Below are 14,656 nucleotides of genomic sequence, written 5' to 3' on the forward strand. Positions count from 1 at the left end.
ATTTGATATATTACCATTTAACAGTTTAAGAGTTTCCCTGTTTTCTCAGCATTTTGCTGTGATAGAGTTTTTTATAAGAAACTGGACTAAAAACATGTGAGTGGATGTAATTTGCCAGAAACATAGTTTGATCTTTGACAGGTATTCCCAAAAAGCCGAGGATGATTTATTCCCTGTACATATTAACAGAACGCTTTAAAGAAATGTAAAATGTATCAACATTATTTTTTTAATGAATGAATCAACACTGTTGCCACAAGTTCAAATGGTTCATTGTGCAAAGCCATTTTAAGAGGCAGCCCGCTGAAAGGTAACACATGGTCAGCTTTGATGAGGAACATAAATATCAGGAATACTAAACATAGGCTTATGGTTATAAATCATAGCTTCATGCATCATTTCACTTTCGCCATAACGTTGGCCCCCAGGGGCCACTGTAGTCCCACAGGTACGGTCTGTATTGATAAGCTTTGCAGAAGGAGGTGATTAGTGATGATCGGACCAAATCCTCTCTCAGACCCAGTCCTTCTCCTTTGTACACATCCTTACAGAACTCTGACGTTTGTTGCTTTCGTTTCGTTTTATACCTCCGGTTCTGAAACCAGATTTTCACTTGGGTCTCCGTCAGTCTTAGGGTGCTGGCCAGGTGAGCCCTCTCGGGGGCGGACAGGTATTTCTGGTGGTTAAATTTCTTCTCCAGTTCAAGCACTTGCAGGTGTGTAAACGCAGCCCTGGAGCGCTTCTGTTTCCCTGTGGAGGAGAATGTGTTGGTCTCCGATGTGCTGGGACAGGATGTGTCCAGAGACTCTGTGAAAAGTACAGATGTGATCAGGTCATTAAAGGGGAAAATGACTCGCTTCTAATCAGTATGGTGTAGTCTGTGTATCAGGCTTTGAATTGGTGGTTCAACAAAGAGGTTTGTTATCATAAGGTAAACAACCAAAAATATGAAAAAAAATCTCCAGAAAACTTTGCTTTCCTGTTTAGAACTTATATTTTTCTATACATTGCAGCAAATTCTGATGATGCAGACCCATAATTTATCTCACAATGCTGTATTCCATCTTCTAAAACATTATTCTGCAAATCAAAGTCAAATACACAGAATTAATTGGTTGTCTATCCAGTATTACTTTCCTTGTCATTGAAAGTCTGCAGCTCACCTGTATGCACTCCAAATGTTGTCTCCTGAGGGCAGAGTTTCTCTGACAACTTTTCAGACTCTTCTTTCCACTGTGAACATCTTTCCATCTTCTGTGAACTGCATTTTCCATCACATTTTGTGCCGTCCTTAATGGAGAGAATGTCTTCAATGAGGAAGGAAGTTAGAGGTTTAACTGTATCAGACATTTCCATCCAGTAATCCGCAAAATCAGACGTCTCTCAGTGCCAGGGGGTGACAGCGGAGGGACGTGGTTGAAGCTGTGTGTCTCCTTGCACGCTCACACGGTCTGAATTTATACTGGAGCAGAGGCGGGTTCATCCACACTGCACCAACAAGTGAAGAGGGCGGGACAAGTGGCTATGTACTCTGTTTAAACTCTGTTTTGCCTGTTCAGTTCACTTTCATTTTTATTTATCACATTATAAGGTTTTATGAAAAATAATTATTTATAATACATTTTTACCTTTTAAGTACAACTAATTAGCCTTTTTGTAATGAAGCTATTCATATAAATTGCCCAACTGAAATAAACAGACTTCCATATTTTGTTAAATGCACAATTTATGTACTTTCAACTGTTTAAAACTACAGCTTTTTTATTTTATTTGATCATGGCTTCTATCATACTAGTTTTAGGCTCTACTATATAAATACAGTATGTTTGGTACATTATAGCTTGAGCTCCCATGTATATGCAATACCTATGCAGTACTGTATGTCCAGGAAGTGAAGTAATTGACATATGTAAAACATACAACAAGGGAAGCAAACTCACAATACTCAATAAATATTTTTAAGTATAGAACAGACAAACAGTGTGTTCTCACACTGACAACAATCTAGAAAATTATTTTACTCATATCCAGCAGAAATGTTTATCTCTGGGGTTTATTATGTAATAAAAACATAATAAACCATAAATTATACATTTACAGTGTTGTTAGAAATACAGGGGTTTTCCAGAGTATAGTTTAACTGTATGTCATAGAGGTCAGATGGATTTGTGTCTCGAGTCCAGTGCCTGCCTCCCAGTTGTCTGTGGCTGCAGGGAGACAGCTCTGTCTGCAGTGGTGTGTGGTCACACCTACGGGAGCACTAATGAGTTTGACACATTTAGGCCGGCTCCCGAACAGACACAGTCATTGTTCAGTGGCTGTTTATTTGTTGTCCTCCTCGGTTCAGCCTGACCTTTCCCCAGAGACTGAGACATTTCCTAGCAGTGTCTGAGTTCCTCTGGGAGTTCACGCTTCATTCGGAAATGCATGAACATAGGTATGATAAACACGATCCCCTCTGTGCCCCCCTGGCCCTGCTGACTCCAACAGCTTCCCCTGCACCAACCACATGTCACACTGATGAGTGCTTGTGTTATCCTTGCTTTAATTTAATGAAAGCGCAACAATTAACTTTTCTGTTGTCATGTTTTATGTGCTGTTAAGTGCTGTGTATTTCACGTTCAATATGAATATGGATGAATCCACACCGATGGATGTAAAGTTTAAAGTGTTCTGTCCTGTGTTGTGAATCATCATTTCTAAAAGCCATCTGTTGTAAATCTACTGAGATTCCTCTTAAGCACCAGCTACTGTCTTGTCAACAGAGTATTAAGATCATCAGTATGATATGTTTCACCTTGAATTCTTTGCCTGCAACCGTCTGTCTGGAAAAGTATGTTGAACTGTAAGCACAGAATCCCTCTGTCTAGACACAGTTCTTCTTTCTGTTTTTAAAGCCCTTATGTCTAGTTTTGGATCATACAGTAGTGTAAATAGATTTTTTAAGGACTTTTACTTTGAAAAAAAAAAATGTATAGCAGCTTTTTGGTTCCATTGAAAATTCATAAGTTTATTTCAAGTGTATGCAAACTGTTGGTCACTTCAAATATACGTCTCACGTTCACGTTGGGGCCAATGAGGGCCTGTGCTGTGCCGTGTGGGGCTTTCATTCATTTCAAATAGCTGCTTTAACGCTCTAAAGATGCTGTCATCCTCTGCCCTTATTCTGAGACAATCCATGTGATTGCTTGTAGTTGAAAACAATGATTTTTCTTTCCCACTTAACGTATCCTGGGCGTTCACCACAAAGAGATTCAGCCTCATGGCTGTGCAACAGACATGACATAGTGGACCCTCTAACCCTTGAACCCGGAAAGATGTTTGTCTTCCAGAGCAGGTAAAATGTGTTGACAATGTTTTCCTTGTTGTGCCATCAATCTTCTGTTGTTTTACTGCCATTTCTTTGTCTGGGATGATGAGCAATGAGACTTTGTTGTGAGAGTTTTATCTGCTCAGCATCAGTGTTGTATTATACTGTATCCTACACCTGGGGTATTGCATGAGTTCAGTCTAAGGTTTACAGACAAAACTCTATTACAACAAACTGATCAATTTTAATCTTATTTTACTCTCTTGATCTTTTTAGTAAGTAAATGTGAAGAAAAACAGCCTGTAGAAGTTTTGGAAATGCTCTTTGAGAACCGCAGAGTTACTTTGGTATATTTTGTTAACTGATGTTTTAATCGTACTAACTTCTGTTTTACGTGTTTTGTGTGTAATATAATTTAAAAAAAAAAAAGAGTGTTGAATATGAGATCATTCTGATAAAAGTGAGTTATTCGTCATGTTAAAGTGATGTGGGAGTTCTCCCCTAGAGGGAGCTTTAAAGCGACTCATCAAGTCCTCCCAGAGTAAACAAGCCAGCAGTCACTTGAAATCACAGGAAAACCCACACAATGAGCTAATTCACCAAAGATTTAGTTTAAAGAGAGTCGGATTATTCACCGCCAGTGCTTATCTCCCATGGACAGTTTCATCCTCATTTAGTTCAGAACTACAGAATCAACATTCTCTTATGCTGATTTAGTTGGGAGGATGGTTGGACAGAGGAACACTGATCCTGGATTTGTGAATCATGTATAAACACCGGATTATCAGACTGGCTTTTTTTTTTTTTTTTAAAGATTTAAAAGATGAGGCAGCTGCCTTTCTGAAGCTGACGTAAGGCTGTCTACAGCATGAGTTAACAGGATGAGCGAAAACCTTTTTAAGTAAACCATAATGGGTCTTTCACTGATGGCCAGACTCACGTCATCCTCCATTTAAACTGACCCTCATGAAATGTGAATCATAACAGTGTAATCAAGAATCTTTTTTGGGCGGGCAGCTTGCTTTCATTCATACATCTCTCTGTCAGATCCCACCCACCCCCATCCATCTCTCTCTCAACAACGGGCAACTTGTTATTCTACATCTCTCTCAGCCCACTTTCCGAGCCATTAGCACCTCAATTGCCTGCTCTGTCTGCAATCATCACGTGTGCATATCTCTACATGACAACAGTTATAGATACACAGCTAAATGTGCCAAAAGGGTCAGAATTCATGTTAAATCATGTTTGACTTGTCACTGGACCTCACACTGAGTGTCAGCCTATAAATTTGCTGGGCCCCATGACAGGCGACATCTCTCTCTACCCCTGACCTAAAGTACCAGGACCTTTAAACTGACCTTGCATGTTTTAAAGCTGCTTTTAATGCCAGTCTTACCGTAAACTGTCATACTGTGTATCTAAGCTACTGTGGTTGGCTTGACGGGCAGCTTCATCTGAATGATGTGTGTATGTGTGTGTGTGTGTTTAAATATATATATATATATATATATATATGGCAGTTTGTGATTGTAAGTATTTCTTTTGTAGAAATAAATATTAGATAAAATGAACAAATGAATCACATTTTAAAACCATTGAGTTTTCAAAGACACCCACCAACATGCAAAGTCTTCTTCTCTCTCTCTCTCTCTCTCTCTCTCTCTCTCTCACACACACACACACACACACACACACACACACACACACCAGCATTATCTGATCTCTTGAAGTGTCTCTGGTCTCCTCTATGTCTGCAGCTTCATCCTTATCTTTGCAGAGATGCTCCTTCAGCTCCCCTCCCCCCCAGAGGTGCTTGTCCTCCTCCTCAGGCCCTTTGGATCAGTGTCCATATCCATTAAAAGTGACACACTGACACACACACACACAGACATACATACACTCAAATTTTGCTCAATTCTTTCATTATTATTTGGATGAAATTTCACCAAACCCTCTTTGTGACAAATTTATTTATTTATGGTTGATTATTTTAAATTCCTCCACATTTCATTGTGGATTTTCATTCTTTTTTTTTTTTTTTTTAAATAAAGTTGCCATGTAACACAGTACTTTCAGGTCCTGGACTTATGTTTAATAACCAACCAGCAGGGTGAAAATGAGAGAAATTAAATGAAAGTAAATTCAGTCTTATCTGCGGCTCATCGATGAGTGACAGGTCAGACTGGAACCGTTTCCCGTTTGATTGAAAGTTTGAAAAAGTTAAAGAGCCACCGTGTCTGCGGGTTTGTTTACCAAGCAAAGCTCCGGGACAGGACAAGCTCTCCAGTCTTATCAGCGGATTTGTGAATGGGACAATGATGAGCTCAGTTTGATAGAGTCAGCGCAGTCAGGTCAGATGTCACTTCATCCATTATCTCTGTGATGGCTGTCTTTGCCTAACTGCACAGACGAAAGCTCCGTGACCAATTAGCCCGCTGAGGGGTTTCTAATCAGGTATGTTGTTTTTAATTGGATCTTAAGAGGAACATTACACAGTTTAACTGAAAGCAATGGATCGAGAGGTCTTTTCAAAATTGATATTATTTAGTTAGAGTTTATTATACATTAAAGACATCTAAAAATAAAGTTTTTTTTTTACATCATTCCTGGTAAAAGTAGGAAATAGGTTTTCACATTTAAAAAAAAATCGTCTTCCTTTATGCGATTGTATTTTGAAAAACCTTCAAAAACAGATAAACAACAAACACTGTCACATTACGTGTCTTACTGTATCACAAAAACAAAACATGTAAACGTATTAATATAAAATAGAAAACAATATGAAATTACATGTATTTTATTGTATCTATTTATACTGTGAAATATATGATCGAAGTTAAAATTAAAAAATATATAATAATAAAGAATCTACTCTTCAGTACAGTGTTTTAATTTGTCTGCGACTTTTTCGACAAGAGAAAACTGACAACAGATCCACACAAGCCCATACAAAATATACAAATAAAAGTTTGACACTGAAATCTCTGATAGTTTTCTACTACACAGAGCGTTTGTATCCCTATAATCACCAGCCCCTCACACCCTGTAATGAAGCCTGAAAGTGTCCATGGCTGAAGGGCCCCTCACTGCTGCCTGTTAAATCAAGCAGCTGGTTATTAGACATGTGTGCCGCGGTCATATTGGCTGTAGGAGACACGCTGTGATAACTGCAGCCATACACGCTGCCGTTTCCGTATCCAAACACGGGATTATAATGTCCGAGAGCCACGTTGTAAGGTGATGAATGTGAACCTGCGCTGCAGAGCTTCCCGTCCCGCACCAGCACCGGCACCGCCACCCTCCTCGGTGCAGCTGGATAACCCGCCAGCTCCAGAGACTTGTCCTGCCTCTGACGCTTGCATTTGTACCTCCTGTTCTGAAACCAGATTTTGACCTGGGTGGAGGTGAGTTGGAGGATGTGGGCCAGGTGCTCTCTCTCCGGGGCGGACAGGTAGCGCTGCTGTCGGAAGCGCCTCTCCAGCTCAGACACCTGGGACTGAGAGAAGAGCACCCGGGGCTTCCTGCGCAGCCTAGGTCTGCTTTTTGCGTCTTTGCCGCAGTCAGGCGAACTGTCAGGACCGCTCATCTCTGCACAACAGAAAACAGTTGAAGAAAATCAAATTTATTGAAACTTAGACAATAAAATTCAAAACCAGTAAACCATATCACAGCTATGTATTTTATACATATAGACTATGCACATTATAATTTGATTTTCTAAAATAAAATAAAAAATCTGTTGATGGAATTGGATAATGTCACGTGTGTCTATATAAATATTTATTTACTAAAAGTTAGTTAAGTCAAATCTGATTATGTTTCTTTTATCTTCTTTTTTTATACACTGCACTGAAATAAACCACGTATTTCTAATTGTTTCCATTGCATTAATTTTGCAATGGGCTATATTTTGAAGCCTATTCATATAAATACATTTCATAAAATGCAATTTATACTTCTGCCACTTGTTGGGAAAAAGGTGAAACTGAAAATAACAAAGACAGATTAAAAAAAAGATGTTGGAAGATGTAAATTTGATTATTTTGGACGTTTTGAAGACGACACGATTTATCAAAAGATAATTATAGTTATAGTTATTATTTGCCAAACTTTACCTGACTTAAAATTTGATCTTGAAGTTAATGGATCGATTAAATTTAGCAGAAAAAAAGAGCAGCAAACAAAACATATTTGTACCCACAGCGTGGTTACCATTAAGGCTTGCAGCTGATCACAGTGACCAAATAATAATAATAATAATAACAACAATAATCCTATTTGTCTCAAGCCAATTCTTATTCTTATCCTGTTGAACGTGTGATTATTTTTGGATGTTTGGTGGCAAAATATTATAAATACATGGGTTTCCACACACATCATGGATTACTTAAGTAAAATTCTTGTTTATTATATTTGTTTCTGTTTTCATAAACAGAGAGATGTAAAGGAAAATGCAAATGCAGCAGGTTATAGGCCGCGTTTCATCCCAGGTATCACGCTCCAGAGGCCCCGGTTGCGCCAAGGCTGCCAAACCCCACGGAAACATCCATCAGTGTATAAAAAGGAACTAATCTGACCATGATGTACAGCCTGTACCATCTCACCCTGCTCATTTATCTCCTCTTCTGCTGCTGAGTAGTGAGTATTTTCTGGGTGCAGCTTCTCCTGCATCCCGGAGACGCACGGTTCTGGCTGGCCGTCATAGAAGTCCCCGCTCCGGGACGCGGCGTGCATGTGCTGATGATGCATCGGAACAACTTGATCAGTCATCAGAAATTCATTTTCAAAGTCATGGTGGTGCTCCAGCTTCAAAATATCCTTGACAGAAAAAGGCGTAGAGGTCGAAGTTGAACCTGGATGCATCCCCACCCTGTTTTTAAAAATGGTTTTATGGCTGTAAATTATTTTTGTTTCTATTTTCACGCGCTGTGCTCGAGCTGCTGCTGATGCTACCGGACGTATCTCTTAACTGACTGATGAGTGAGGGCCTGGGAAGATTTAAATCATTCAAGGGTCTAGCTAAAGAGCAAGGGAAGAGATATATCTGTCACCCCTCTCCAAAACACCGGCCAACACCCTGCCTGTGCAGCTCCTTCTCTTCTCACCTTACAGGAACACCTCTCATCATATCCACCCCTCTGCCTGTGTGTGCGAGGAGCTGTAATTAAGAAGGTTAATTAACAGATAATACTGTGGTTGACTATTACTGTAAACCTTTGAACGAATTTCAAGGGTTCTCTGCTAAATGGTTTTATTTTTAATCATTTTGAGACAGGCAGGCAGATTTGCTCTCTGCGAAAGCTTTATTTTTAAAAAGTCATTTTGAATCAGACTGCTCTTAAAACGAGGATAAAACTTTCCTTTTTTGTTTCTTGGATACACAGACATAATGTTTTTGACCGCAAAATTGGAAACAAATGAAACTATCCCAGCTTAATTAACCAGTTAAAAAAAGGTGGTGGGGTGGGTGGAGTTGGGGGGGGGGGGGGTTGTAATGTATTCAGTATGTACCCAAACCACCCTTCTGCTGAGCCGAGTAAAGCCACTTAATCAGCGCGCAGGTCCTCGGGGGTTGAGTGATCTTGGGTGATGTTGAACAGCTTTTGCCATCAACATTGTTTTCCAGCCACGTTATTAGTGTTCCCAGGCCACAACAAACAGTAACATTACACCTGATGTTGTGGAAGTGGAGAGGCGGCGGCGCCAGCCTGCAATGCATGACTGAGGCCGAGACGCGCGTCCACACAGACAGGAACAAGGACAGACACGGGCTGTCCCACTGCAGGATGTATAGGAGGCACTTATAGGCCTGAGCATGGTTTTCAAAGCAGTGACTGAGACTGTTGATTGGTCCTTTATTTAGAACAATGGGAGAAATAGCAAATGAGAACATTCAAAGGTACAGTAGTAGTGTATGCATAACTAATGGTCACAATGAGCTGTTTCTCAGTGTTTAGATGTGATCAAAATCACTATGGGTTTATGTGACTGGTTAATGCTTTCATCAGTTAATGAATGTCACACACAGTAGTTTACATGTGCATTGTGCTATCATGGTAAAAGTCTACTGCTCCAGAAAAAAGAAGAGATGACACTCAAACTCACAGCCTCTAAACTGCTCTGTTAGTTTATATAATTTTAAGGCCTGCCTGCTGACTGATTGCCACATGTTGAGTTACTGAAAAATTCAGGAAGTTATCCTGATTACCTACATGTAGGCCAGTTAGAACTGCTCTTGGGTTATATTTGGGGGGATCTATGCTTGCGGTTCACTGAACTCTATGGACAGAATGAACAAAACAGCCAGTAAACATCCACACAGTCCTGAGAAGAGGAATGGTGGAGGGCTGCTGATCTGTCATTAGCTCATTATCATTAGCTGCTGTTGAAAAGAACTGAGGCGGGTTTGAAACCTGTGTTGTCTGAAATAAAATCAACCACACTGCTGCTGCCTTAGAGGCCATTTAAAATGCATCTGTGGTTTAATTTCCAGTAGTAAACCCAGTTGCTGTGTCCTGTAGAAATCACCCACATCTCATTATAGGTCCCTGTTTCTGGGGTTTAACTTACTATTCAACTATACAGGACCAATAATTGTATTAATTTCTGAAAGTTAAAATCACATCTCTCTTATACACAACATGTATAAGAGAGCCTGGAGCTACTGTAATTAGTTAATGAGTCTCTGTGCCTTGTTTGTGTTATAGGTATCTGGTATTTATCCATGTCCTGGTTGTACATACTTTCTGGGGTGTAATTCCTGTGTAAAAACAATAGAGCCTTTTTGTCACAGGGCTTCTTTACAACATGGAGCCTCAGGATTAGATAACACTACTGCTGTTGCCTCCTGAGGCCTTTATTACTGGTATTCATAATATGCTTTAGTTGTGAATGCAGTATGTAACAAATTTTCAAGTCATTGAATTTCCACAAACAGGCTAACATTTTGTGAGTTTGAATTCTCCCTGGAGGGTCTGGGACCCCCCCCCCCCCTCGGGCTTTGTAGTCCAGCCTCAGCTCCAACCTTAAGAAAACAGTTTTAACAAAGTGAACCATCATTTGAACTGAATGATTTACACAAAACAATGAATATGTTTTAACCCAAAATCACATCCACACCTGAAGGCTGTCTAAATTTTCCAGTCAACCTGACCTGCATGAGTGCACAGGGAGTCCATATAAATTACACACATAATGTGGGTAAAGTGCAGGAGCCCTGATGCAGGATGATCATACAATATATACAGTGGGTACGGAAAGTATTCAGACCCCCTTAAATTTTTCACTCTTTGTTATATTGCAGCCATTTTCTAAAACCATTTAAGTTCATTTTTTTCCTCATTAATGTACACACAGCACCCCATATTGACAGAGAAACACGAAATTGTTGAAATTTTTGCAGATTTATTAAAAAAAAGAAAAACTGAAATATCACACGGCCATAAGTATTCAGACACTTTGCTGTGACCCTCATATATTTAATTTGGGTGCTGTCCATTTCTTCTGATCATCCTTGAGATGGTTCTACACCTTCATTGGAGTCCAGCTGTGTTTGATTATACTGATTGGACTTGATTAGGCAGGCCACACACCTGTCTATATAAGACCTTACAGCTCAGTGCATGTCAGAGCAAATGAGAATCATGAGGTCAAAGGAACTTCCTGAAGAGCTCAGAGACAGAATTGTGGCAAGGCACAGATCTGACCAAGGTTACAAAAACATTTCTGCTGCACTTAAGGTTCCTAAGAGCACAGTGGCCTCCATAATCCTTAAATGGAAGACATTTGGGATGACTAGAACCCTTCACAGAGGTGGCCGTCCGATCAAACTGAGCAATCGGGAGAGAAGAACCCAAAGATCACTGTGGCTGAGCTCCAGAGATGCAGTCGGGAGATAGGAGAAAGTTCTAGAAAGTCAACCATCACTGCAGCCCTTCATCAGTCGGGGCTTTATGGCAGAGTGGCCAGACGGAAGCCTCTCCTCAGTGCAAGACACATGGAAACCCGCATGGAGTTTGCTAAAAAACACCTGAAGGACTCCAAGATGGTGAGAAATAAGATTCTCTGGTCTGATGAGACCAAGATAGAACTTTTTGGCCTTAATTCTAAGCGCTATGTGTGGAGAAAACCAGGCACTGCTCATCACCTGTCCAATACAGTCCCAACAGTGAAGCATGGTGGTGGCAGCATCATGCTGCGGGGGTGTTTTTCAGCTGCAGGGACAGGACGACTGGTTGCAATCGAAGGAAAGATGAATGCGGCCAAGTACAGGGATATCCTGGATGAAAACCTTCTCCAGAGTGCTCAGGAGAAATGGCAGAGGATCCCCAAATCCAGGTGTGAAAAACTTGTTGCATCATTCCCAAAAAGACTCATGGCTGTATTAGGTCAAAAAGGTGCTTCTACTAAATACTGAGCAAAGGGTCTGAATACTTATGGCCGTGTGATATTTCAGTTTTTCTTTTTTAATAAACCTGCAAAAATCAACAATTTTGTGTTTCTCTGTCAATGTGGGGTGCTGTGTGTACATTAATGAGGAAAAAAGTGAACTTAAATGATTTTAGCAAATGGCTGCAATATAAGAGTGAAAAATTTAAGGGGGTCTGAATACTTTATGTACCCACTGTACATCACACCACTGTATTTGTGATTGTCCATGTCTGGTACAACTTTTTAAGAAGGCCTAAAGGAAATGATGGACCTGATGGACCTCCTGCCTTTGGATTAACAAGTGAAGACACATTTCATCAACAGAACACAGACATTTATTCTCAGAACAATAACAAGAAAAAGACACTGATAACTATTAGTACCCAGAGAAGTCTTACCAGGGTCACTGCTATTTTCAGTTTTCAGTGAGAAATTGAAGGAGCATGGCAGCAAGTAGCAGAGCAGGCAGAAGAACAAGTAACTGACCCAGCAAGTGAGAAACTAAGTATCTGAGCAGTGTGACGGCAGCTTGCTGCTGCTGCTGCTCAGGCCATAACAAAAACACAGAAGACTACTGCTCGTCCTGCAGTGAGAACAGTGAGAATGCTCTGACCAAGGCAAGCAGCACAGCATTCATTAAGGAATTAAACTACTACGATTGTACTGAGATAAAAATTGATATTTTATTTCTTATCTATTTATCATAAATGTGCTCTTCAACATCTGTATCTGCTGTAGATGCTGCTTTGGTTTCTTCCTGGACCTGTTGGATGAGCAGAGCCTCAAAGTTTAATGCAATTTTTAGGTTTTCAACGGTGATATTGTGTGAAACAAGCACACCTTATACTGACAAACTAAGAAACCTGAACTTCAAAGGTGAAAAAAAAACTTCACAAGTTAACTGTGAATTGTTTGACATCTTGGGCATTTCAGGGTGTCCAGTTTGATGGGTAAATTACTTAATCACTACAGCAGTGTTCTCTGAAGGCTCGGAGCAATGAGTTTCTGTCACTCCTGCTCCTTAAAATCAAAGCCTCTCCTATTGATTCCACCATATGTCCCCTCACTGTAATATAAGAAGCTAGCTAAGTACAGTTTACCACAAAATACCCCTAATTCATCATACAGAAAAATAGGAGGCTGATAGCAGCTGAAAGAGGAGATAGAGTGGCCTTGCACTGAGTGAAACTGAAGCCAGCCTTTCCTTTGGCCAACATGCAACTGAAGCTTCTCATCAAAATGTTATGCGACGTAGATTCATCCAGTCGTCATAAGATATGTAAGAGTTTTCTTACACTATCTACATGCTAATACAGAAACTCAGTGAAAAGGACACGTGAATTCTGGTGTTACACATGTCAAAATCTATGTATCTGATCAGATAAATATCACTTCAACCTGTTCGTGTATCATCTCCTGCTCTACAACACTTCGGCTCATTTGAATTTCCACTTTAGTAATTAGCGCCACAGATTGTAGGTCCCATCTGAATTCAGACACCTTGGAAAATGTTTTAATCTAGTTCGCTCTGGGGCATGTACACCTGTGGTAATGCATCTTTTGTTGGACTCATGTTTCAGCCAAATTAGAGCCAAACTGCACCAGTGTTTCACAGTAACAATGACATCTTACCTAAACTATTACTGCCTGACTTACATTACTTTTTTGTGGTGTAATGGAGTGAAATAGAAATTCAACTTCAATAATGCAGATCTATTATCAGGGTTCTCAGTGTCTTTGAGCTGTGCTCATCTGTTCTGTACTATAAGTGTAAAAACAGCAAATTTTGAGTGATTGTTACCATATTATAGTACCATATTTTTGATATTTTTGATATATATTGTTTGATGAACAAAATTATGGATAAGGAATTGCAACAGATTAATTCTGAGAATGCAGAACAATCAAAATGACATATTTTAAATAATCATTTAAGTTTGACTGCTACATGAATATGCAAGCTTTAGCTAAAGTGTGCAATGCTTGCAGATTTGTCCTTTTAAATGGAATTACTATTTGTTTGCTGAAGCTTTTTGTCCTGTGTGAAGAAACTGGTGCAGCCTGTTTTCAGCCACTAGATGTCTCTGCCACACTGTCAATTCTGAGGGCTCTTATTAAAGGATGGATTTATTCACATTTAATGATCAATAAGTAAGAGAACAGAATATATGCATGTAAAAATATGTAAGAATATATGCATAAACTCAAAATCTTTCTCTAGAAAATCTATAGAGTTTCACTTCTATGCTCCTGTCTTTTGTTGTCGTGTTTCTCTAAGTCTTACAGAAGGTTTGTGCATGTCTTACAAACAAGCTAAGAAGTAGTATGAGACAAGTGGAAATGGAACTACGGAAACTGTAAATTATCTGTGCTTAAAACTGAATCAGCACATACAGTCTATGTGTGGAACAAGGCCTCATCCTGCCTATCTTTTCCAAATGTTCAATGTTCAGCTGGAGAGCTGTTCAAACAGTCAGGTGCTGCAAGAGAAAGCAACATCTGAAAGCGTTCAAGAGCATTTCAGCTGCACTAGTGAAGTGACTGAATATGTTGCTCAGTTGGCTCCATCAGTCTGATTGGCTAAGGCAGACGTTGGGGTGCACAAATAGCACAGTGTTGTGCAAATTGGAAAAAATGGATGGAGGCAAAATGCAGTGAACTTATTACTTAATGTTTATCCATCTACCTATATTTTCCGTGCAGCTGTGCAGCCAGAGTGAATGTGCAGCTTGACGTAGTCAGCATATCCAGAATGAAAAATTGCATTGCATTTGATTCCAAGACAAATCTAGAGATGCTTTGGCAGAAATGGTCTGTTTCATCTCTTTCCCCTGCCACTCCAGCGCTTTCTTCAGTAAAATTTGATCTAATTTTCTTTCCCGTCCTTGGGTATTTCCCCACAGAAATGAAGGG

The 14,656-nt window shown here is 39.9% G+C and overlaps 2 protein-coding genes across 2 annotated transcripts; both read right to left on the reverse strand.

Annotated features, from left to right (window-relative positions):
• Nucleotides 1-206: 206 nt before the first annotated feature.
• nkx3-1 (NK3 homeobox 1) lies at nucleotides 207-1,438 on the reverse strand. The gene is made up of 2 exons (XM_041042528.1): nucleotides 1,164-1,438; nucleotides 207-807 (listed from the first exon to the last, which is right to left on the reverse strand). The coding sequence occupies exons 1-2, from the start codon at nucleotides 1,354-1,356 to the stop codon at nucleotides 401-403; spliced, it is 600 nt and encodes a 199-aa protein (XP_040898462.1). The 5' UTR covers nucleotides 1,357-1,438; the 3' UTR covers nucleotides 207-400.
• A 4,900-nt stretch (nucleotides 1,439-6,338) lies between these two features.
• nkx2.7 (NK2 transcription factor related 7) lies at nucleotides 6,339-11,944 on the reverse strand. Its single transcript, XM_041042034.1, has 3 exons — nucleotides 11,938-11,944; nucleotides 7,918-8,166; nucleotides 6,339-6,901 (listed from the first exon to the last, which is right to left on the reverse strand). Exons 1-3 carry the CDS (start codon nucleotides 11,942-11,944, stop codon nucleotides 6,339-6,341), a joined length of 819 nt encoding a protein of 272 aa, XP_040897968.1.
• Nucleotides 11,945-14,656: the final 2,712 nt, after the last annotated feature.

Source organism: Toxotes jaculatrix, chromosome 7 (assembly GCF_017976425.1).
Source record: "Toxotes jaculatrix isolate fToxJac2 chromosome 7, fToxJac2.pri, whole genome shotgun sequence".
Taxonomy (NCBI): Eukaryota; Metazoa; Chordata; class Actinopteri; family Toxotidae; genus Toxotes; species Toxotes jaculatrix.